Here is a 22254-nt window from a genome sequence, read left to right as displayed (position 1 = left end):
ACCCATGGTATCAGCCCCAAAATTGTACATTTGTCTATAAATTATATATAACTTTCCTGTCAGGAACACTCAAATGCCAAAAATGATCCTTACTAGCCCCATTGTTCAAGATAGGTCCGTTTGTAAAACAATGACAAAAAGCTCTGAAAGTTTTCACCTGGCCATAATTTTAGGTTTCATTATGACCAGCTTCTTATTAGGGTGGCTACTCTCTCAGAGAGCTATGACTCATTTCTGGCCTCCTACCCACCACTAGGCCCTGTACACTCCAGGATCTAAGATATCTCCATTCTCGGGGAAACTTTTTCAATGTTACATTCAGTTTCAGGTATACAGCATAGTGCTTAGACATTTATATAATTTATGTCATTATCCCCCTGGTAAGTCTGGTACCCACCTGGTTTTAGAGAAACTTTAATCAAAATGTTAGAATACTTAGGGGCAAATTGACTTGCATTGTTTAACGGAGCAGTCACAAGGAAGTGACTTCTATACACAGTCTTGTGAGTGAAGGTAGCAACAGATAGCTGTTAGCAGGAACTCTTGATAATGCTGCTGCCAGGAAATGTGACTGCAGGACAATGGGAAGCAGCATGGGTGAGCATAGGCCCCTGGCTCTACTGCTTATAATCTGTGTGAACTCTAGGCAATTTAACCTCAATTCTTCCTTTGTTTTCTTTTTAAAAAAAAAAAAAAAAAAGGCTATCATATATATACCTTGCTGCATTCTGTGAGAAACAGTTTAGATATATACAAGCTGCCTAGCACATGCTTGGCTCCTGGTAGGTGCCATATACAGCTATTGTTTTAAATTCTATTAGATATAAATTCCCTGGGGCAGTGATAGCACTTGACATTGTAGCTAATCACCCAACATTCACTGAATGAATGAATGAATGAATGCTTAAGGTTCAGTTCTAAGGTGAGAATGCTTGACCATTCAGGAAAGGAGCTGTTAAAACAGGAGAATCAAAAATCAGGAATCTGAATTCAGAGGCCCAGACACCTTCAGGGAAACTTCTGCAAACAACTGCTTACACTTAACACAATGCTACATTTTTAACGAGGAATCCAAAACGCTTCTGCTGATTTTCAGATAACACTGACATCCTGACTTGCATGCTTTTGTATAGCCCCACCCCTTAAACCACAATGATGGTGAGGAAGGAGGGCAGAAAACATCCCTCTGAGCCCAGATGAGTGAGATGAGGCACAAAGTGGGTGAAAGAAGTGGAGCAACGGAACCCTCTCCTTTCCATGAATCCTAACTTTATACTGCAGGTTCTTTTCTCTGCACTATATGCAGCTTCCTGGGCCCATAAAGGACAAAATATGTTATAGCAGAACCAAAAACAGATCAAATAGCATAAGGCAAAAGTGGACAGATTGATAACATTAGCTGAGGTTTCTTTTGGCATTTTGGTCCTTGTCTAAAAGATACATTTGGAAATAATATGGGTGCTTCTGAAGGTGATAAGGAAGAAGGCAGCAACAAACTATGAGGCCCAGATGAGCCTCCCTGACCTGCTCAGCAGCCTCCCTCCTGGGTCCAGTTTCGGGCATTGATGAAGAGCTGGAGCCAGGGGGACGTGGTCAGAGTGTCAAATGGAGGGGGTCGCCATGCCCATTGCCAAGGCCTCACAGCCCGTTCGGGGTGAGGCATGAGAGCCAGGTGGCGGCCATCAGGAGAGCATACACCAGCTACTCCCCCCGGGGACCCATTGGGATTCAGAGGGTACTGTTCTGTGGGGTTCCCATCATCATCTGCCCAGTGCAGTGGAGCCAAACCCCTGGCCTCAATCTGGGCTTGGAGTTCCGGAGACGAAAATGCCATGTAACCTGGGAGGAAAGGAGAAGGGGAGTGAGAGCAAAGCTCCTTCATGCCCTCACCCTGCCCCCACCTTCAGACCCTCCTCCCTGCCTTCCTGGAGCCTGACCTTCACCATGGGCGCTCCACACAGGTAGCACAGCACCCTCCATCCCTCGCAGCATCAGGGCGGGCCCAGGCCCCACACGCACAGTAGCCCAGCGAGACTCGAAACGCCCAGACAAGTTGTGGCGCAGCAGGAGGCCAGGCTGGGCTGCCGAAGAGTCATGGCCCATCTCCCCTGCCTCCTCATTGGGGTTGCCTCCCACCCAGCCCAGCAGAGCCAGCAGTTGACAGCCATTACACACGCCCAGGCTGAAGGTGTCTGGCCGCTTCCGGAAGCGCCTCAGCTCAGCCCCAGCCTGGGGATGAAAAGTCACAGCAGCTGCCCACCCTAGGAGGGAAGAGGGAAGTTAGGGTAAGACTTGGACAGCTGCTTTTCCATCCTATTGTTATACTGCCCCAGAACCGCCCCGTCTCGTATATAAGTGTAAGAGAAGAAATGGGCTTAACTGCTTAAATTTGATGTTGCCAACTCCTGGGCCAGATATGGCCCATGTTAAGTTTTTTGCTTGGCCAACAGAGTATTATCAAAAATTTTACTTCGGTTGCCTAACATTTAAAAATAAAGTTATATAGAACACTCTGGATTTTTGGCTTTTCTTGAAAAACAGATCTAGCCATGCCAAGCCAGCTTTCCAACAGGACAATCTGCAGAAGCTGAGTAGCAGCTGCCCCTTTAGACAGATGTGTGCCCTCCAGGGTAGCATAGCCCCACCCAGCTACCCACCTCATTTTAAGTTACCAGCAGGCCTTCTGTTGGGACATGGCCCAGAATGAATGTGCTCACTCTCTACTGGCCTTATGGAGGTGAAAGGCCAATCAATGCCCAGTCAAGGAAGAGGAGGAGCTAAGGCACTTCTTCAAGAATGTATGGTGACGGAGTGAGCAGAAGCCTGTACACCAACCTTTGGCAGAGCCCAGGACATCTGCGTAGCTGAAGCCACCCACAAAGGCCACACCATGGAATTTGTCCAGCTTGATTGCTCCTGAGCAGAGGTCTTGCATGGTTACATCCCACACCTGGCAGGATGGGTAGGGGAAGTATAAGAGGACACACAGTCCGAGGCCCAGTCCCAGCTCTGCCAACCACACTGCTCACCTCAAACCCAGCCAAGTGGAAGGCATCAGCCATCTCCCTGTCTCCATTACTGCCCTCTTCTCGCAAGATGGCAACTCGGGGGGTGAAACCACCTGAGGGGAGGAGTATCTTTGAACCAGAGGGCTACCTCCCCACCCCAACCCCCAGATACCTTTTCCAGGGTGCACCCAGGCATCTAGGCCCAAAGTACCCAAGAACCCAAACCTCTGCATACACTCCCTTACCAGGCTCATGGAGTAGGGAAGCTTTGGGGAAGGTGGGGGGCAGGTAGTAGCTGGGCCCTGTTCGCTCCCTCAACCCCTGTTCCTCCTCTGCCACACAGCTTGGCTCTGCCTGCAGCCGGTCCAGCTGGAAACTTGTCTCTTCCCAGAAAGCTCGTAGCTGCCCAACAGGTTCCTCCAGAACCACAGTCCCGTTCACTGATACCCGGACCTAGAGAGGGACAAATCCATCAGAGGCCAAGAGCAAGAATACCCAACCTGGGCCTCTATTAGGCTGGCAGATGAACCAGATCTCCCCACCATATGCCACTTTTCCTCACTTCCTTACCATGGCATGGGGCCCGGTGTGGCCTGTGCAGCCCATCTCCAGGCAGTGGAGGCCAGCATCCCGGTAGCGCTTCAGCACTTGGGCGAGGTATGGCTCCTGCACCTCCAGTACCAGGCCTGGCTCCTCGGCAAACAGCACAGGCAGCACTGGGAGAGCCAACGGGGTGTCAGTGTGACTTGTATGCTGTTAGGAACTCAGAGGTAGAGTCAGGGGAGTATGGCCAAGGGTTGAGGAAGTGGAGGTAGGGATCAGGGTGGGATAAGGCCTGGGAGAATAGGACCAAGTATGTGGCATCAGTGTAGACAGGAGGTCTCGGAGGGGTACAGTTGGGAACAATGGGTGCTATCTGGCTCAGTGGTCAGAGAAGACAGAAAGGGACTCAGGGGAAATGGAGTTGGGGGCACTCTATTCATTAACAGGACATGAGGACTGCAGGGTAGGGCAGGCAGCCATAGGTCTAGATCCTGGACTCCTCACCATCAACCCCAGGAGCAGACACATCCACGTCTATCCCACAATTCCCAGCAAAGGCCATCTCTAGCAGGCAGGTGATGAGACCCCCATCGCTCACATCATGGCCTGAGCAGAGGAGGCGGTCTGGAGGAAGGAGAAAAAGGCTCAGCAACCTCAGGGTCCAAACCTGATGGTTCCATGCCCCCTTCCTGATTGAGTAGAATATGTGTGAGAATATGGGCACATAGAGAACCAGAGAGAAGGGCGTCTCCTCCTTCTTGCCCCTCTCTCTCATGCTCAGCTGCTGAATGTCTGCCATGTTCTAGCCACATGCAACATCTCCCCCGGGGCCTCACTTACCTTTCAGTAGCCCCTGGGTGATGCTAAAGGCACGCACCAAGTTCTCAGGACAGTCCAGGTTGGGAGGCTGCTCACCAAGCTGGGAGAAGCATTGGGCCAGAGCTGTACCCCCTAGCCGGTGCTGCCCAGGGCTCAGAGGCACATAGAGTAGATGGCCTGGAGAGACAGGGAAGGGGTAAAGGAAAAGATAACGCATGGTTGAGGAGGACCCCTTCCTGAGATGCCCACAAGCACTAAAGTTCCCAATAGTAGGATACTCAGACCACCAGTCCCAGAAAGCACTGCAGTCCTAGTGCAGAAACGAGGGGGCCCAGCACTCACAACACAGACCCCAAATAAAGGACCAGACTTTGAATACACAAAACAGTGAGGAGAACCCAGACCTCTCCCTCCAGGACACTTGAGATCTGGGGTCACAGTGGCTGTAATGTCTGGACAGACAGCATAAGCTGAGATGACCAGTGATCCTGCAAAGCAAGGAATAAGAGAGTAAGGTGCCAGCCCAAACCTATAGGTCCCGCCCCTCTCCCTGCAGCTCCCAGATCTCACCAGGAGCCAACACAGTCTCAGAGCCAACCCGGGCTGCCATGCTGAGGGAGTCCTTGCCACCGTCCACTGCCACACCCAGGGCCGCCATCAGTGCAACCATAGCCTCACAGGCATCAGCCAGAGCTGCACCCTCCCCTGGGAGCTTGGCTGCCCACATCCAGTTCCCACTGCACTTCACATCCTGGGAAGTGGTGGAGACTTGGCATTAGTGGAGAGGAGAGATGAGAAGTCCGGGGTGGGGACAGAGGGCCTGGGAGGCCACATGCATGAAGAACAAGAAGAACAACTGAATGGTGAATATAAGCATGTCTCAAAGGCCTGGTGCCCCAGGGCAGAAGCTGTGGGGGACTCACCCGCAGGTCAGTGACTAGAGCAAACACCAGGTTGGTGAGGGCCTCAGTCACAGCCAGCCGCGAGGCAATCTTGGGGTCCAGCAGGCTCTTGACTGGCTGCTCTCCCAGGGCCGTGGCAGCCCCTACGAGTTCCTGGTGACTCAGTGCCACGACTGCCACATCTGCTAGAGGGGTCTGCAGGGGCCCGACACACTGCTGTTGCGCCACCAGGCCACTCACGGAGCGGTCCACCTGTAGAACCAGGTGAGGTTGACAAGAGCACAAGAGACTAGGAACACAGGAGTGGTAGGAGGTCTGGCTCGCCCCAAACATGCAAACAAGAGCTTGACTCTGAGGGTGGGCAGCAGGAGACCCAGGCCATCAGGCTGTCTGCCCTTCTCCCTTGAGCCTGGTAGACCCCCACAGCAGTCCCCAAGAGTGGGAGATCAGGGTAGGTAAGCTGAGGGGAGGGTGCAGAGGTCTGAGGGGCAGGGCAAGGCTTCAGAGAGGACCTTGTTGGTGAGGTAGCGCTTGCTGGCCACAGCAGGCAGCCTCAGAACCCGCTCCAGGGCCTGGCCCACGCTCAGTCCCAGGGGCAAGGCCAGAGGCTTCAGCATGGGGACATTCCTCTTGAGGAAGTACTCCTGCAACACAGATGGCAACAAGGGTGTGAGCACCTGGGAGAGGGCTGAGCACATGGGTGACAAAGCACGACCAGCATAAATGGACCAGGAAAAGAAGAAACACAGCTTTCCCTTTCACCTCCACATACCTTACGAGGCATCTTGCCCAGCACCCAATCCAGCTCCAGGTCCACAGGGGTTGGGAGAGGTGTTGGTGGGTCATCTCCCTCACCATTTCTCCCCACAGGATGCTCCCGATCATCCACCAGCACTATCTATAGACCACAGGGACAATGCCCAAAGGGAATGAGTCTATGACCAGCAGCAGGGAGTACTTTAGAAAGCAGGGCAGAAATGTCCTTTCCACCCTGTTTGCTTCTCCTTGTAAATCCCTAGCCCTTCCCACTTCCTACAGCCTGTTTCCTACAACATGTTTGCTACCAACTGTACCCAAGCAGCTCAAGCCCACCCACAGTGTCTGCTACTGGGGCCAACTCACTCTCCTATCTCCGGTGATGGTGCCCACAAAGCAAGCTGGGCAGCGTTCCCGGATGCTAACGCGACTTAGGAAGTCCCGGTCTGGGGCCCTCAGCAGAAGTGCATTCGACTCTTGGTACTCAGCCCCCCAGATTTCCAGGGCATTTAGTGTCGGGTCCCCGAGCTGAACATCCATGAGGAAAAAAGAAAGAGAAGGGTCAGTGGGTACTTCTAAATTTCATGTTCTTGCTAGGAGTAGGGGGAAGATGAGTGGGCCAGCTAGGGTAAGACCCACCTGGAACCGGCTGGTATAAATAATGGCTCCAGCTGGGTCACTCAGCTCCTTCAGGACGTTGCCTGGTGACAGGGTTCCAGGGAGAGGTGGCAATTTGGATCTGGTTAGCACCAGGTGAACAAAGGGCAGTCCTTGGCCTCCAAATTCTGTGGGTCCCTGTGTGAATCGCTGCTGCACCCTCACCACCAACTATTCCATGACAGCAGGCTTCCACCCCCCAAACTTGAGCCTGTCCAGAATGTGCAGCGGATGGAGACTGAGACCCAGAGCTGAGCAGTATTGCAGATTCTTGATGCCTCTCCAGTCCCTTGTCCCAGCCTCTTCTCTCACCATTGCCACCAGCGCCTTGGTCATGGAGGCTGCAGATAGGATTTCCCCTAGGGGCCTCCACACAAGCCCGGATCACACGGTTCATCTTCTGTTCCATCTCCGGGTCTCCTCGCTGCACAGCCCCAAAGTCCAGGTCGCTGGCATTGTCTCCTTGCACCTGGGGAATATATGGCATGGCTTAGCTCAGGGGGATTGGGAGCTCTCATACCCTACCCACACAAGGGGCCTGGAGATATCAAAGATAATAACTTGGTGATACCTGCAACTATTCTTACTTACCTGTACAGATGAAGCAGCTCCACCCCCAACTCCGATCCTATAGACAGGACCCCCAACCTTTACAACATCCATGCCTGCAAAGAAAGAGGACAGAATCAGAACACCGAGGATGTGACCAGAAGAAATGCATATAACAAAGTGTGAGGATAAGGGGAAGTAATATTAGGAGAGAGATATCAAAATTACAAACGCACATATTCTTTGGGTAAACGCACTTCGAGGAATTTATCCTGCAGATTTATTTGCACAGGTACAAAATCACCTATGTCCAAAATTAAACACTGCAGCATTATATGTATTACCAAATTTAGGAAATAATCTAAATGTTAACAACAGAGAACTGATTAAATAAAATTACAGAATATCTATACAATGAAAAATTAAAGCACCAAAGAAGAGAATTACACATGAAGATGATGAAGCAATATAATTTTATCAGTATGAAATGATCTCCAAGATATATTGCTAAGTGAAAAAAGCAAGGTACAGAAGTATGCACACCCATTTACGATAGCATTAAAAAGAATACTTAGGAATAAATTTAACAATAGAAATATAAGACATACATTGAAAATTATAAAATATCTTAGCAGAGCTAAATAAATTGAAAGAGACCCCACGTTCATAGATTGTTTTGAAGGCACTACTCCCCAAACTGATCTATAGAATCAACATACTCAGCTACCTTTTTCACAGAAATCGATCAGCTGAACCTAAAATTTCTATGGAAAGTTGAGGGACCTTGACAACCAAAACATTTCTGCTTTTAAAACTTATTGCCAAGCTACAGTAATCAAGATGGTGTGGTACTAGCATAAAGACAGATGTATATACAGATCGGTGTACTAAAACCATTGAGTCCATAAATGAACCCATACATTTATGGCCAACTGAGTTTTGACAAGAGTCCCAAGACAATTCAACAGCTAAGGAAAGTCTTTTCCAAAGGTGGTATTATGACAACCAGATATCCACATATGAAAGAATGAAGTTGGACCCCTATTTCATACCATATATAAAAATTAACTTAAAATGTCAGAGACCTAAATAGAAGAGCTAAAAGTCAATAAAAGTATTACAAGAAAACATACAAGTAAACCTTTGTGACCTTGGGTTAGGCAATGGTTTCTCACTCACGACACTAAAACCACAGGCGACAAAAGAAAAAGTAGGTAAATTGTACTTTACCAAAATTACAAACATTTGTGCTTCAGAGGACATTATGAAGAGAGTAAAAAGACAACCCATGGAATGGGATAAATTATTTGCAAATCATTTATCTATCTGATATGGGTCTAGTATCCAGAATATACAAAGAATTCTTAAAACTCTATCAAAAAAAGACAAATAATCCCATTTAAAAATTAAGAAAAGGTCTATGGCCATGCTACTGTGAACAATCCCGATCCCATCTGATCTTGGAAGCTAAGCAGGGTCAGGCCTGGTTAGTACTTGGATGGGAGACCACCTAGGAAGACCAGGTGCTGTAGGCGTAAGAAATAAAAAAATAAGGGATTGTAAGCTGACAAGGTCCTTGCAATCTGTGAGGTCAACCAAGGGTTGCCTCACCTAAAAAAATAAATAAAATAAATAAAAATTTAAATTTAAAAAGGGCAAATGGCATTCAGAGAAAAGCAGGAGTAGCGGTACTAACATCAAAAGGTAAAGAAAGATACTGAGGGACACTTCATAATGATAATGGGAATCATGCACCAAGAAGACATAACACTTATTAATATCTATGCTCCCAATCAGGGAGCCCCGAAATATGTAAAGCAATTACTAACAGAACTAAAGGGAGAAACAGACCAAAACACTATCATAGTAGGGGACCTAAATACCCCACTGTCAGAAATGGACAGATCATCCAAACAGAAAATCAATAAGGAAATAACATCCTTAAATGACACATTAGACCAACTGGACATAATTGACGTTTCCAGTCTTCCATTCCAAAACAGCTGCTTATACATTCTTCTCTAGTGCACATGAAACATTCTCAAGGATCGACCCCATACTGGGACACAGAGATAGCCTCAACAAATATAAGAGGGTTGATCATACCAACCATATTCTCTGATCATAATGCCTTGAAACTAGAGATCAACTGAAAAAAGAAAGCAGGAAGAACCACAAATACATGGAGATTAAACAACATGCTACTGAAGAATAACTAGGTCAGAGAAGAAATAAAAAGAGAGATCAAGAGATACATAGAAACAAATGATAATGATAGTACAACAAATCAAAAGTTTTGGGACACGGCAAACGCGGTCATAAGAGGAAAGTTCATATCAGTACAGGCCTATCTCAAAAAAACAAGAACAAGCCAAAAGAAACAACCTAACGCTTCATCATAAAAAACTAGAAAAGGAAGAACAAATGAAGCCTAAAGTCAGCAGAAGGAAAGAAATAATCAAAATTAGAGCAGAAATAAATGAAATTGAAAACGAAACAAAAAAATAGAAAAAATAAATGCAACAAAGAGCTGGTTCTTTGAGAAGGTTAAGAAAATTGACAAACCTCTGGCTAGACTCACTAAAGAAAAAAAGAGAAAGGACACAAGTGAAAATTTAAAAAGGATCTGAATAGACATTGCTCCAAGGAAGATATACAAATTGTCAACAAGTGTATGAAACAATGCTCAACATCAGTCAAGCAAATCAAAACCATAATGACCTACCATTTCATACACACTATGACTGTAATCAAACAGAAAGCTAATAAACAAGTGTTGGTGAGGATTTGGAGAAATCAGAATTCTCATAGACTGTAAAATGGTACACTGCTTTGGAAAACGGTCTTTTTTAAAAGTTGAATATGGTTACCATGTGACCCAGCAATTCCACTCCTAGTCATATATCCAAGATAAGTAAGAATGTAAATACATAAAAAAAAACTTGTACACAAAAGTTTATAGCAGCATTATTTGTAACAGCCAAAATTAGAAACAACCTAATTCTCTATCAACTGATAAACAAAATGTAACATATCTATACATGAAATATGATTCAGCCATAAAAAGGAATGAAGTACTGATATACACTATAATATGGATGAACCTTGAAGAGATCATGCTAAGGGAATCCAGACACAAAGGCCAAGTATTAGACGATTCCATTTATGTGAAATGTCCACAATAGGCAAATCCATAGAGACAGAAAGTAGATTAGTGGTTGTCAGAGGCTGAGGGAAGAGGGATGGGATGTGTGACTGCTAATGGATACAGGGTTTTTTTCTGGGGTGATGAAAATGCTCTGGAATTAGTGGTGATCAATGTACAACGTTAAGAATATACTAAAAACCACTAACTCATACACTTTAAAAGGGTAAACTTTATAGTACGTGAACTACATTTCAATAAAGTAGTAAAAGAAAAAGAAGTGTGCACATGTGCTACTTATTATTATTTTTAAAGGGTCAAAAATACATGTGGGTCTGTTTACATGCGCAAGAAATAACTCTGGTGGGGTACAAAAGAGATTAACACTGGTTATCTCTAGGGAGGGAAACTAGGTAGCTGACAATCAAGGGAAAGAGTTTTTTGTTTTGTTTTGTTTTTTATTAGTTTTAGGTATATAGCACAATGGTTAGGCATTTATATAATTTATGAAGTGATCCCCCAGTTACTCTATACATATGGCACTATACATAGCCATTACAAGGAGTTTTCACTGCATAACCTTTTTTATCTCTGAAATGCTGAACCATGTGACTCGGTCACCTATTCAATAAATGAAACCTGGCCTTTCTCTTGATTCCACCATAGCACCTAGCACAGAACCTAGTACACAGTGAGTGGGTGCTCAATAAATGTTTGCCTGATTTAACTGAGCTAGCAAATAAAAGCCCAAGCACACAGCACATTCTGAATAAACACTGGATGCCTTGACTTAGCAGGGTAGGCCTTTGCCACGCAGAAGTAAACCAGGAAGTAGACAGAGGTAACATAGACTGAGATGACCCCTCTGGCATAAAGCCCTGTCCTGCCTTGAAAACCTGCATCAAGGAGAGATTAAAACCTGCATCAAGGAGAGATTAAAAACTAACCACTGACGTGTCCTCTAAATTCCCCTTCTGCAGCTCCACATGCTGGGCAGAAAGCTGGCCAGATCTGGAGAAAGCTGGTGGCTCTTACCTGGCTCTGGAGGCTCCTTGCTCACGTGCTCAGCTTCCATGGACCCAATGCCCCCACTAAACATGATGGGCTTGATCCACTCACGCCGCTGGCCATCTGGGAGCTGAAGGCCCAAAGAGCGGGCAAAGCCTAGAATATGGACATCACAGGGAGAGGGGACGGGTTCCAGTCACCCAGTGTCTTCAGCACTCACTCGGTCACACATTCCATCCCACCTCTGGCACTAGGTGTCTATTATTCCCAATGTCCCTCAGTCTCACCGGCCAGCACTGGTTCCCCAAACTTGTTGCCATAGTCAGAAGCCCCATTACTGGCCTCAATGGCAATCTCCAGGGGCTGGGCAAAGTTCCTAGGATACTGGAAGCTCGGATCCTCCCAGGGCAGACTGTATCCTGGATGCGAAAGAGAAAGTCAGAAGACAGAAGACAGAGTAGTCAGTCCTTCAAGAAGAGTTAAAGTCACCAAGGACTACCTGTATAGTGGAAGTCCTATTTTAGGAAGGTATAGAACTTGCCATAAAGCACTGGTCTTGCTCCCTACCTTCCACATCAGACTTCCTTCTGACTTTTAGGACCAGAATCCTTAAGCCTGTCTAAGAAATTGGATTTAGAGGAAGGCGGTGGTCATAAGTTCTAGTCAGTATCATACTTTCTTGCTGAGTGGACACCAGTTTATAAAGAAAATTGTGGTTCTACAAAGCCTGGCAACATGGGTCTCCCTGGCCTATAGTCCTTCTGACCATGGTCGGTGAAAGGCCAGCTACTCTAGAGCCCTCCTCCCAAGAAAAGATGACCCAGGATGACCTGTGACCTAAGAAATAAAAATGTTCAGTGCCTGCCAGGACAAGGAATTTGGAAGAGAAGATAGCTAGAGGAAAGAGATAGGACCTGGGATGTGCAGGTTTCCAAAGCAATAGCCAGCAGTGCCAGCCACCACATGGGCCCCACGGCCTGTGCACTGGACATCTCGAATCCGGCCCCCTGTGCCCGTGGTTGCACCGCAGAAGGGGGCTACTCCTGTGAAGAGAGGGGGATATAGGTACTGAAGAAACAAACCCCAGCTTTGACCATCCCATGGAAAATGAGGACAACCTGCCTACCAGACTGTTTTTCCTAGGCCCAGACTAGGGGCCTGGGACTTTCACCCTACCCTACACTCTCTGACTTATCCCTCCTGGGACTCAGCTCACCTGTAGGGAAGTTGTGGGTCTCTGCTGTGAAGACAACATGTCTCAGACCCTGCTGTTGCCGGAAGCAGCTTGGCTGTGTGGGGTCCTCAGGCCGCAGGAATTGGACTTCCCTCCCCTGGATTGCACTGTAAACACATCCACTCTGGACCTTGCTTCCTTCCTGGGATCTGTGCTTACCCCACCAAGGCCTGGGGCCTCTCCACCTCCAGCCTAGAACATAGCCTACCTGCTGTTATCACAGAACTTGAGGACATTGTTGGGGTTCGAGGATGCCTGTGTGCTCATGATGGACTCAAACAGCGACTGTGCCAGCTCTTGCCCATTCATGTGAAGTTGACCCTTGAAGAACCAGTGTCGGCTGTGCTCACTGCAGAAGGTGACGGAGGAGGGGAAGGCAGGGTGGAAATATGGGGTCATTTCTCAGGCCTTGCCATATCTTCTCACTAGCATTAACAGCAGAGTTACGGCCAGCTCATACTTAGATAATAAAGTACATTCCTATAATCTTCAAACATTCTGTCATTGTGGATTGTCCAAATCCAAAGTAAAGAGAAAACCAAGATTTGAAAGTAGACCAGTAGATAGATGGGGAGCCCAGGCCTCAAACAGACTCAGGGAGGTCCCTAAGGCAAGAGAAAACCATAAAAGCAAGTCCCTGTGCTCTTTCCTTCCAACCTCCAGAGGCTCAGACATCAGAATATCCCCATCCCTCCTCACCTATTGGACTGAGCCAAGTCGAAGGCCTCCACAATGCTAGGGTTCCGCTGCAGCTCCTGGAAGCGCTTGGTGTAGAAATCCAGGTCCCAAGAGTCTAGGGCCAGACCTAGGACACAAACCCCAGAAGAACTGTTACACTCAGGCCGCCATTTCCCAGGTCTCCGTACCCCAACAAGCCTAGCGTGGGCCTTCCTCCCAGGGACCTCTGCTCACCTAGCTCCTGGTTGGCTCTCTCTAGGGCAGGCCGGCCCTCAGCCAGTATATCGATTGGGCCATCAAGGGGTGTTGGGATCCTCCCAAGGGAGAAGCTCTGGATGGGACAGGGGAAGTGCTGCTCTGTCATCCGGTCATGCAGGGTAGCCAGAGCAATAGCCTCCATCTCAGCTGAAGGTGGGTGGGTAAACTAGGGGCGGAGACACACAGAGAGGACAGGGGTAGTAAGCTGAAGAATAGACAGAATGGTCCACTCACCATCCTCCAAGCCATACAGGTCCAGCCCACTGCTAGCCCATAAGGCACCTTTGTTCAGATTAGAAATAGATACCCCTCCCAGGAATGATGTCAGGATACAGAGATTAGTAAAGGGAGCATAGGCTGGATTTCAGTCCCATTCGTTCTGCAACCAGGTGCCCTCAGGCAGTGAATAACCTGCAAACAGGGCAGGCCTAAAGCCAGGAGCTCCTCCTTCTGCTTCTCCCATTATTTCCTCATAGTTCAGAACCCAATCTCTTGTCTCTGGTCCATCTCCTCCTGATCTTCCACCCTGATTGCCTACTACCTCACCGAGAGCAGGTAGCGACGAGTAGTCTCTACACGGTCCACAGTCGCCAGCCCAGCAGCCTGGCACACTGACACAATGTTGGTAGATGCCGGGGTGGAGAAGTTCAGCCTGAGGAGTGGACCATATGGTTAGGACCTGAGAGCCCCAGCTGAGAAGGTGGATCCTGCCCACTGCTAACCAGCCACTGCCCATCTCTTACCCGCTACCAGTGGACTCCAGCCTCAGACCTGGGCACCAAGAAACCTGCTTTCAAAGGTCATTCAAATCAAACCATAACTGTCCTAGCATAAAAATGCTTTGATTTCAACTTCTCAGAATGCAACCAGTTTTACTTCCAGAATATGTCTGGGAGCTAGTTCATTCTTCAAAGACATTCACATTGTAGCACATCTTCTTATGTGAGGAAGGCATACACATGGCTGTAGGCAGGGAGTGGGATGCAGAGAAGGATCAACAAATCTCCCAAGGATCACAAGAGGAAGAAATGAAAGAATGGAAGTGGAAGGGGTGGGCAGTGCGTTTGGAAGAGATCATGTGCCTGGAACATGGAAGGAGCTTGCCCCAGGAGAGAAGCTTGCCTGGGTCCGACTTCTAGCAGCAGGTCACTGGAACCAGAAATGAGCCAGGACTCCTGAGCGACATCATCCAGTAACAAGGGGCAGCCAAAGAGCCATATCAGCTTCTTCATCTCCTCAGCACTTGGAAGGGACTCAGCTACAGGGAGACAAAGCAAGGCTACCTTGAGACACTGCCAATGGCACTGGGATACCTCCTGAAGGTATCCCAAACCTGTAATCCAAAACCTGTCTACAGCCATGCCCTCCTGAATGTTCCTGATCTCATTTGATCTCAGAAGCTAAGCAGGGTCGGGCCTGGTTTGTACTTAGATGGGAGACCACCTAGAAATACCAGGTTCTGTAGGCATTAAAAAAAAAAAAAAAAAAAGAATCCAAAACCTGTCCCAACCTGTCCAGTTCACATTGTAGCACAGCTCGGTCTTGAGACTCTGCAGCTCTGGCAGTTTCCCTCGCAGCTTCCTTTGAGTGTGGCCAAAGGCTGCACTCTCATGGCCAGAGGGACGAACATAGAAGTGAAGGACTGAGGACATCTCTTCAGGTGTCCCTTGCTGGAAACGAGTTAGGTTCCTAAGAAATAACATTAACTGTAGCCTATCTGTTGAACCAATTTCAAGTTTCAAGTACAGCTTAGGCTTTGGAGACAATAGGGATCAGTGGAGAAAATAGTAGGAGCATTCAGAGAAACAAGGTATCCTGAAAATGTAAGTTTTAACTAATCCTGCAAAATGTAGGCTTTAGTGATGTGGGACCAGGGAGCACAAGTATATCCATGACATGTGGTCCCTTGCACACCTGCACTTTGCTGGGCCCCAGCCACGTTCTTAGGAACACAACTGTGAACAAGACAAACACTACTTCTGCCCTTATAGAGCTTACATTTTACTGAGGAAAACAGGCAAGTACCCATACATTTCTAGTTCAGTGTGGTTAAGGCCAAGGGACTGTGGGTACCAACCTCATACTTTAGGAGTCGGGAATGACCTCTTGGAAGAAATGGCATCTAATTGTAAACCTGGAGGATGAGCTGGACTGGCCTGGCTGGTGAAGTCAAATGATAGTTCCTTTATTTCAGTGCTTCAAAATGTTATGTCCCTGCTCAAGGTCAATCCAAAGCCTTTAGCCTGAAATTCAAAGGCCCTCCATACCTATCCCCAACTACCCTTCCAACTTCTGATGCCACTGCTTCTCAGCAGGACCCTGGCATTACTCAACAAACCCTGCCTGGCCTCCTCTCCATTCCTTTGCACCCTCCGAGAATTTCTATGCCTACTCCCATCCTATCCAAAGCCTCCCATTCTTCAAGATGCATAGAGATCTCACCAACTCTAAGAAGCATTCCTTGCTGCCCCAGTGCTCAGGGCTTCGCATCTGTGCCACTCATTCAAACCTGATCATGCACAGGGGCTCACAGGTATACATGGCCTCTTCCCAAGGAAGAAGAAGGAAGAGAAAGTCATTGCCTCACTTCTCCACTTGGACAACTAACTAATATGTATCTCAAACCTAACTTACTCAAAACCGAATCTGACTATTCTGTCAAGGTCACCAAGGATTGTAATGTTGCTAATCCAGAGGTCACTTATCTTACTCAACCTCTCAGAAGTATTTGACTTATTCATTCCCTATCTCTTGAAACATCAGCCTCTGCTGGCTTCAACGACATCACTCTCCTGATATTCCTCTATCTTTTGATTGCTACTGCTCAGTAACCTGTGCTCACTCATACTCTTCTGCTCTACCTCTAAATGTTGGGTGCCCAGGGCTCTGTCCTTTGTTCTCTTCCTTCTACATGCTCTTCCTAAGTGACCTCATCCAGACCTGTGGTTTTAAATACCATCTAATAAACTGAACCAGTGAAATTGTCAGCAATCAACCATTTTTGACCAAAAATGGCAATTTCACATGATTCGAGGTAATATCTGCCAACAGATTCCATAACTTTATTCAACCCTGACTCTCCCTGAAACTCTACACTAGGATATTCAAATGTTTACATAATATCTCCACATAAATGTCTCATAAACATAGATGATAGCCCGTTTGGGCTAAAACAGAAATTTTGATTTATCTTCTCCCAGTCTTCTCCATCACCATCACCTATTCAGTTGCTCAAGCCAAAGCACAAAAGTCAACCTTAATTCCTTTCTCTGAGCCCTCTATACCCAATCCATTAGCAGATTTATTTCCAAACATATCCCACGTCTGTACACATCCTTTCATCTTTGTTACCATCACTCTAGAGCAAGTCACCACCACCACTCAGACTAATGCACTGGTCTCCTGACCAGTACCCCTGATTCCATTCCTGCCCCAACCACAATCCACTTGCCATGTGTCAGCATAAATGAGATTATGGCTTCTCAGTACACATGGTAAAACATTCCAAGTCAGTACATTGACTTACCTGGTCTGGCCACTGGCTACCTCTCCAACATTATCTCAGGCCACTCTCCTTCTCACCCAGAATACATCACCACACTGCCTTCTTTTCTAGTCCTCTAACTTGCCAAATTCCCTTCCCATAGGCATTTTTATCACCCTGATATTTGCATGGCTAGTTCTTTCTTGTTATTAGTTTTCAGGAGAAATTTTCCTTGGACAGGATTTCCTTGACCAACCACTCTGAGTAGTCACTATCGGATGGCCCGATTTTAATTTCTTATATAGAAATTATTATCTGACATTTTATTTTTAGAACTATCTTCCCAATTAGAACAAAATCTCCATGTGGTCATGGACTGTATTGGATTCCAAGGTTTAGAACAATACCTGGGGCTTAAAAAGCAAAAAAAAAATCTAAAATTTATTGACTGAACTCTTGATTTACATCACTCACCAGCCTCCCCTGCCCTACCCCTTTCAGGCCAGGCCTCATTTCATGAAACATTACTTCTGCCAGATTAGTCCTGATTCCTCCCTTCCACCCCAAGCTGATCACCTTTTCTAAGGTTAGGCCCCTCACAGCCGTCCTCCATCACATAATTCCTTCACGAGAATTATCACATCCTTAAATCATTTTATTAAACCACTTGATTTTCGTCTCATTCCAAGTGAAATAGAAGCTCCAAAAACGCAGGGAGAGATGTCTACATCAGGGCTGTAGACCTAACGACTAGCATGGTGCCTGACATAAAATAGGGAGTCTACAGATTGTCTTCGTTGGGAGAGAGGGGATGAGTTTAAGCCAGGTCTCCTCGTCGTGCGTCAAATACACGCCTGCATTAAAGCAAGCCGGCGAGCCCCCGACGGACGCAGCTCGGCTTGGTGGGGATATTGAAGCCACCTGGATCAGGCTTGGGATGTGTGTCGAAGGGGTGCAGCGAAGAAAGGGAACCCAACCACCGATCGCTAGCCATACGCACGTGGAAGCGGTTCTTCCAGTCCCGGAGCTCCTTGAATCGTGGCGCGCTGAATGCGTCATCTGCGTGCGCCGCGGCCGGAAGCGGAGCCTGGGGGCTCTCTTACTCCCGCCAGGGGAGGGGCTGCCGCCGAGTCCGTCCTTTGATTCTTAGAGAGGTTCTTCGCGCATGTGGTTTATCCCATAAATCTATCTTGAGTTGACGTTTGTGAAAATACAGTCAGCTCCATATCCCCGCCTCACTTGTTCCCGTGCAAACTGTGACAGAGACAGATACTCTGAATGCAGGAAACGGAATGAGAAGTATCTACCGTGTCCAGGACTCAGTTTCCCTATCCCTACTCCCTTGGCTTTTTTTCTTTCTTCCACTTTTTTTTCTTTCTTTAATGAAAGAAATTATTTAATTCCTAGCAGAGTGGGAGGTATATATTTTTTAGCTTCCATATTCTTGCTCGTTATAGTAACAATAACAATGATAGGAAACATTTATTGAGCACCCGTTAAGGCATGATCTCTTTTGATATTAACAAAAAAACCATTTTACAGATGCAGAAGCTGAGGCTCATTACAGTGACTTGTTTCTTAGTTCTGTAACTCAAAACACTTAGTACTTTCTACTATGTACATATTTTTGTGCATTTTGAAACCATAATACATAAATGTATGTTTGTATTAGTCAATATCCTATCACAAAACAGATGGCACACTGAATAGGATTTAATCAATAATAATTTAATAATCTACTTAGAGATATGAGCAGGATTAAGGGACCAACATAGTACAGTGGGGAATCCAGAGCCTGACAACTGCAGAAAATGGTTACCACCTGTAGGCTTGAACCGACAAAGGGAGGAATGGTATTATCAGCTGAGAGAGATGTGGAGCCATGAAAGAGCATCCAATAGGGCAAAGGAAGCCATTGCCACAAGTACAGCATTGAGGGATAAAGAGAATAAACAGGATTCTCTCTCCTGTCCTTGTCTCTGCACAAACTATTTTGTTTTCTATCAGCCAAAGCTAGCTGGAAGGGATGAGGGAAAGAAAGCTGACGTGGTGCACCAGAGAAACACAATACCCAGTCCAATGGTCTTTCTAATGAGTCAGGCAACACAGAAATGTTTGGAGTAAAAAGTGAAAGTCATTATCCCCATCCTTCTCCCCTTCCCAATCCCCTCTCCAATATAGGGCCAAGATTAGAATAACGCAAGTGAGGCACCTAGAGTGCAAAATTTAATAAATTTTAGGTGCCTCACTTGCCTCACCCTAATTCCAGCCCTACCTCAGACATAACAATTATTACGTTGGCTGTGTACGATTCCAAGCTGCTGAAATAAGTACTCTCTGGTTCATTTCTGACAGAGGCCACATGTTGATCCCTGGCATCTGATCACTCCTGGATTTCTTTTCCTCCAGGAACTCCCTGAATTCATCTCAGACCTGCCTTCCAGCTCCTTCTGGAAACCCTTGTTTGCTTAGCTCTCTGTCTATCTGGTTCTCTCTCCTCTACATTTTATTTTATTTTTTATTTTTATTTTTTAGGTGAGGCAACCCTTGCTTGACCTCACAGATTGCAAGAACCTTGTCAGCTTACAATCCCTTATTTTTTTATTTCTTACGCCTACAGCACCTGGTCTTCCTAGGTGGTCACCCATCCAAGTACTAACCAGGCCCACCCCTGCTTAGCTTCCAAGATCAGATGGGATCGGGCTTGTCCAGGGTAGCATGGCCATAGACTCTCCTCTACATTTTAGCACTTCCAGTGTACCACGACATTTCAGCTTTCACTTCCATATAGTGACTTCCAGATTCATCCATTTGGCCCTGATCCCTCTCCTGACTTTGGTCCCATATGTCTAGCAGTCCCCTGGACAAGCATAGCCTGTTCAAAATCACCAGGTTTGAAACAGCTGCCAATTCTCCACACTTCTCTCCTTCTGAAACACACCAGCTACTCTTCTCCATGCTTCCCTAACATCTTTCCACCATTACTTTCCTTTAAGACACTTATTAAATTAAGCCTGATTTACTTCAGTGGCCTCCTGCTCTCTAGTGCCCCTCTCATTTGGTCCTGTATGCTTCCACCAGGTTGAGCTCCTAACCTCACACGAATTGGGGAAGTGGGGGGTTCCAGTACAACTCCCTCTGATCACTGTAGCATAAACTCAACTCTGTCTCCTAAGAAGTATCAAAAGTAAATCCCATAATGGGGCATCACTTCATAAATTATATAAATGTCTAACCACTATGCTGTACACCGGAAACTAATATAAAGTAATATTGAATGTCAACTCTAATTGAAAAATACAAATTAAAAAAGTAAATCTCAGGATATAGGGCACATCTCTATGGATTTAATAAATAGAGAGGGCCTTCTGGAGTTGAGAAAATACTGAAAGCAAAAGGAATAATTAGGTTTGGGACTTTCACTAAGATTTCATTAATGTTCTAATAAGGGAGACAGTGTGGCTGGAGTGGAGGGAGAGAGACAGGTTTCAGTTTCTTCTGGAGATTTGTTGTTGTTTTGGTGGAAATGGAAGGAACACATCTCTGAAGAAATAATGAGAAATAATTGCAAACATTCACTTTATAAAGAACTTGGCACCACAGTGCATAACAAGTTCATGCAATAAGGAATAGAGATGAGAAAAGAGTAAAGATCAGGAATATATAAAATGGCATCGCTTTAACCAAGCTGCTAAAATTATTAGCATTATGAAGGTTGAGGCATGAGGAAAGACTTATTCTTGTGCTAACTAGCCTGAAAACAAACTTTTTGAAATTTCCAGTCCTGTGGCAACACCTGGATATACATCTGGATATACATCCGGACACACTCTAGACTCGAGGTAACCCTTTGAGTACCCCCCTGAAAGTCTCACATATCCATACCACCTGACATCCATTATTCAGACTACTAGACGTGACCAGACCTCCTGGCACCCATCTTCTAGACCACTTGGCAACCATCATCTAGGCCACTTAATGTTTGATAACTATCCTGGATCAATCCTAGGGCTAAGAATGCAGAACTGATATTTCTCAAGAATGTACTTTTTACTGTAAGAACTCTTGACTTTTTTTTCTTCTTTGGAACACTTCTAGGTTTTTGCCTAGCTGTGTTTCCAGTGTGCAAACCCCAAATCTTTGTCATTTATTTCTAGACAAAGCCTCCTGACTCTCAAATGTTTTGGGAACATTTGACAGACAGCTCGCATCAAAAGTGAAGTTGAATTAGGATATCATAACTTGTAGAATGAAAGTGTTTATTTTCCTGTTAAATGACTAGAGCATTCTTTTTGTCTTACGATGTTTATATGTACAATATCATAATCAATGTTTATTCTATCTTGGTCCAAAAATGATGTGAAGCAGCCATAATTGTACAATGGCCTTCAATACTCCTCTTTCACTTTACAGCTTTGATCTCTCCTCCTCTGCAGCCTCACTGACTTCATTGCATTTCTTTCCACCACAGGGCCTTTCTGTTTATTGTTCCCACTGGCCATTCCTTCTCTTTGATCCCCATCATATGAATCCTTCATGTTTTTCAATTATTTACTATAAAGTCAACTTTTCAGTAAAGCCTTCTCTACATAAAAGAGACACACCACCACCTGCATTCCCTATTACTAATATTCCGCACATTTTACCTTTTTTTTCCAGTCTCCTTGTTCTAGAATTTAAGCTCCATGCGAGCAGGGATTTCTGTCTTGTTCACTACTGTAAGCCCAGAACCTAGAACAGTGCCTGCCACATAGTTGCATAAATTCTGTGCACTCCACTGCCTGCTAAACCATGAAATGATTGGCCGGTTGACTAAATTAGGGAGAGCAATGGCTTTCATTATTTGATCCACAAATATTTATCACGTCTCATTTAGCAACAAGCACTGTTCTACGCATCAAAATTCAAAGATAAATAAAATAAGTGGGATAAAGCTTCTAGGTACTCACACCCAAGTGGGGAAAAACAGTTAATAATTACAGTAATATAGAAATTATATACTCTGGCTGTGTTAAAGAGGAAACACCTCTCTCTGCTTGGCTAGATCTGGGAGATCCAAAGATGCTTACGAGTTATCAACCAGGCCGGCTGTGTCTGAGGTCCTGAGCTCCTGAGCTCCTCCACCCCGTCCCAGGGACTGCCAGACAGGATATCACTGGGGAATAGAAACAGAGGTGCCAGAGGGCGGGGCAGAGGTGCCAGAGGGCGGGGCA

At 46.2% G+C, this 22254-nt stretch overlaps 1 protein-coding gene, 1 non-coding gene and 2 pseudogenes across 4 annotated transcripts; 2 read left to right on the top strand and 2 right to left on the bottom strand.

The window, feature by feature from the left end:
* Positions 1 to 150: 150 nt before the first annotated feature.
* On the bottom strand, positions 151 to 22222 carry PFAS (phosphoribosylformylglycinamidine synthase). 3 transcript variants are annotated; one of them, XM_011358930.2, is made up of 29 exons: positions 22111 to 22222; positions 18042 to 18295; positions 15068 to 15246; positions 14680 to 14815; positions 14104 to 14209; positions 13534 to 13723; positions 13321 to 13426; positions 12830 to 12970; positions 12604 to 12728; positions 12302 to 12430; positions 11675 to 11806; positions 11415 to 11543; positions 7277 to 7350; positions 6998 to 7154; positions 6668 to 6729; positions 6395 to 6556; positions 6045 to 6170; positions 5785 to 5916; positions 5294 to 5524; positions 4941 to 5121; positions 4775 to 4858; positions 4392 to 4547; positions 4056 to 4175; positions 3579 to 3724; positions 3254 to 3461; positions 3030 to 3121; positions 2836 to 2950; positions 1938 to 2261; positions 151 to 1839 (listed from the first exon to the last, which is right to left on the bottom strand). In XM_011358930.2, exons 2-29 carry the CDS (start codon positions 18098 to 18100, stop codon positions 1529 to 1531), a joined length of 4113 nt encoding a protein of 1370 aa, XP_011357232.1. In that variant the 5' UTR covers positions 18101 to 18295; positions 22111 to 22222; the 3' UTR covers positions 151 to 1528. The 3 variants fall into 3 exon arrangements, with proteins under 3 accessions (XP_011357232.1, XP_011357233.1, XP_023385695.1); XM_011358931.2 differs by lacking the exons at positions 18042 to 18295; positions 22111 to 22222 and adding exons at positions 15635 to 15717; positions 17618 to 18035; XM_023529927.1 differs by lacking the exons at positions 151 to 1839; positions 1938 to 2261 and adding an exon at positions 2465 to 2604 and having other exon boundaries at positions 2830 to 2950.
* Positions 8651 to 8769, top strand: LOC111738909 (annotated as a pseudogene).
* Positions 14907 to 15025, top strand: LOC111738921 (annotated as a pseudogene).
* Positions 19653 to 19771, bottom strand: LOC111738883. The gene has a single exon (XR_002780017.1). It is a non-coding gene; the product is annotated as a 5S ribosomal RNA (ribosomal RNA).
* Positions 22223 to 22254: the final 32 nt, after the last annotated feature.

This window comes from Pteropus vampyrus, unplaced genomic scaffold (genome assembly GCF_000151845.1).
Source record: "Pteropus vampyrus isolate Shadow unplaced genomic scaffold, Pvam_2.0 Scaffold44, whole genome shotgun sequence".
In the NCBI taxonomy this organism is placed as follows: Eukaryota; Metazoa; Chordata; class Mammalia; order Chiroptera; family Pteropodidae; genus Pteropus; species Pteropus vampyrus.
Note: the sequence above shows the minus strand (reverse complement) of the source record. Positions and strands in the feature narration are given on the sequence as shown.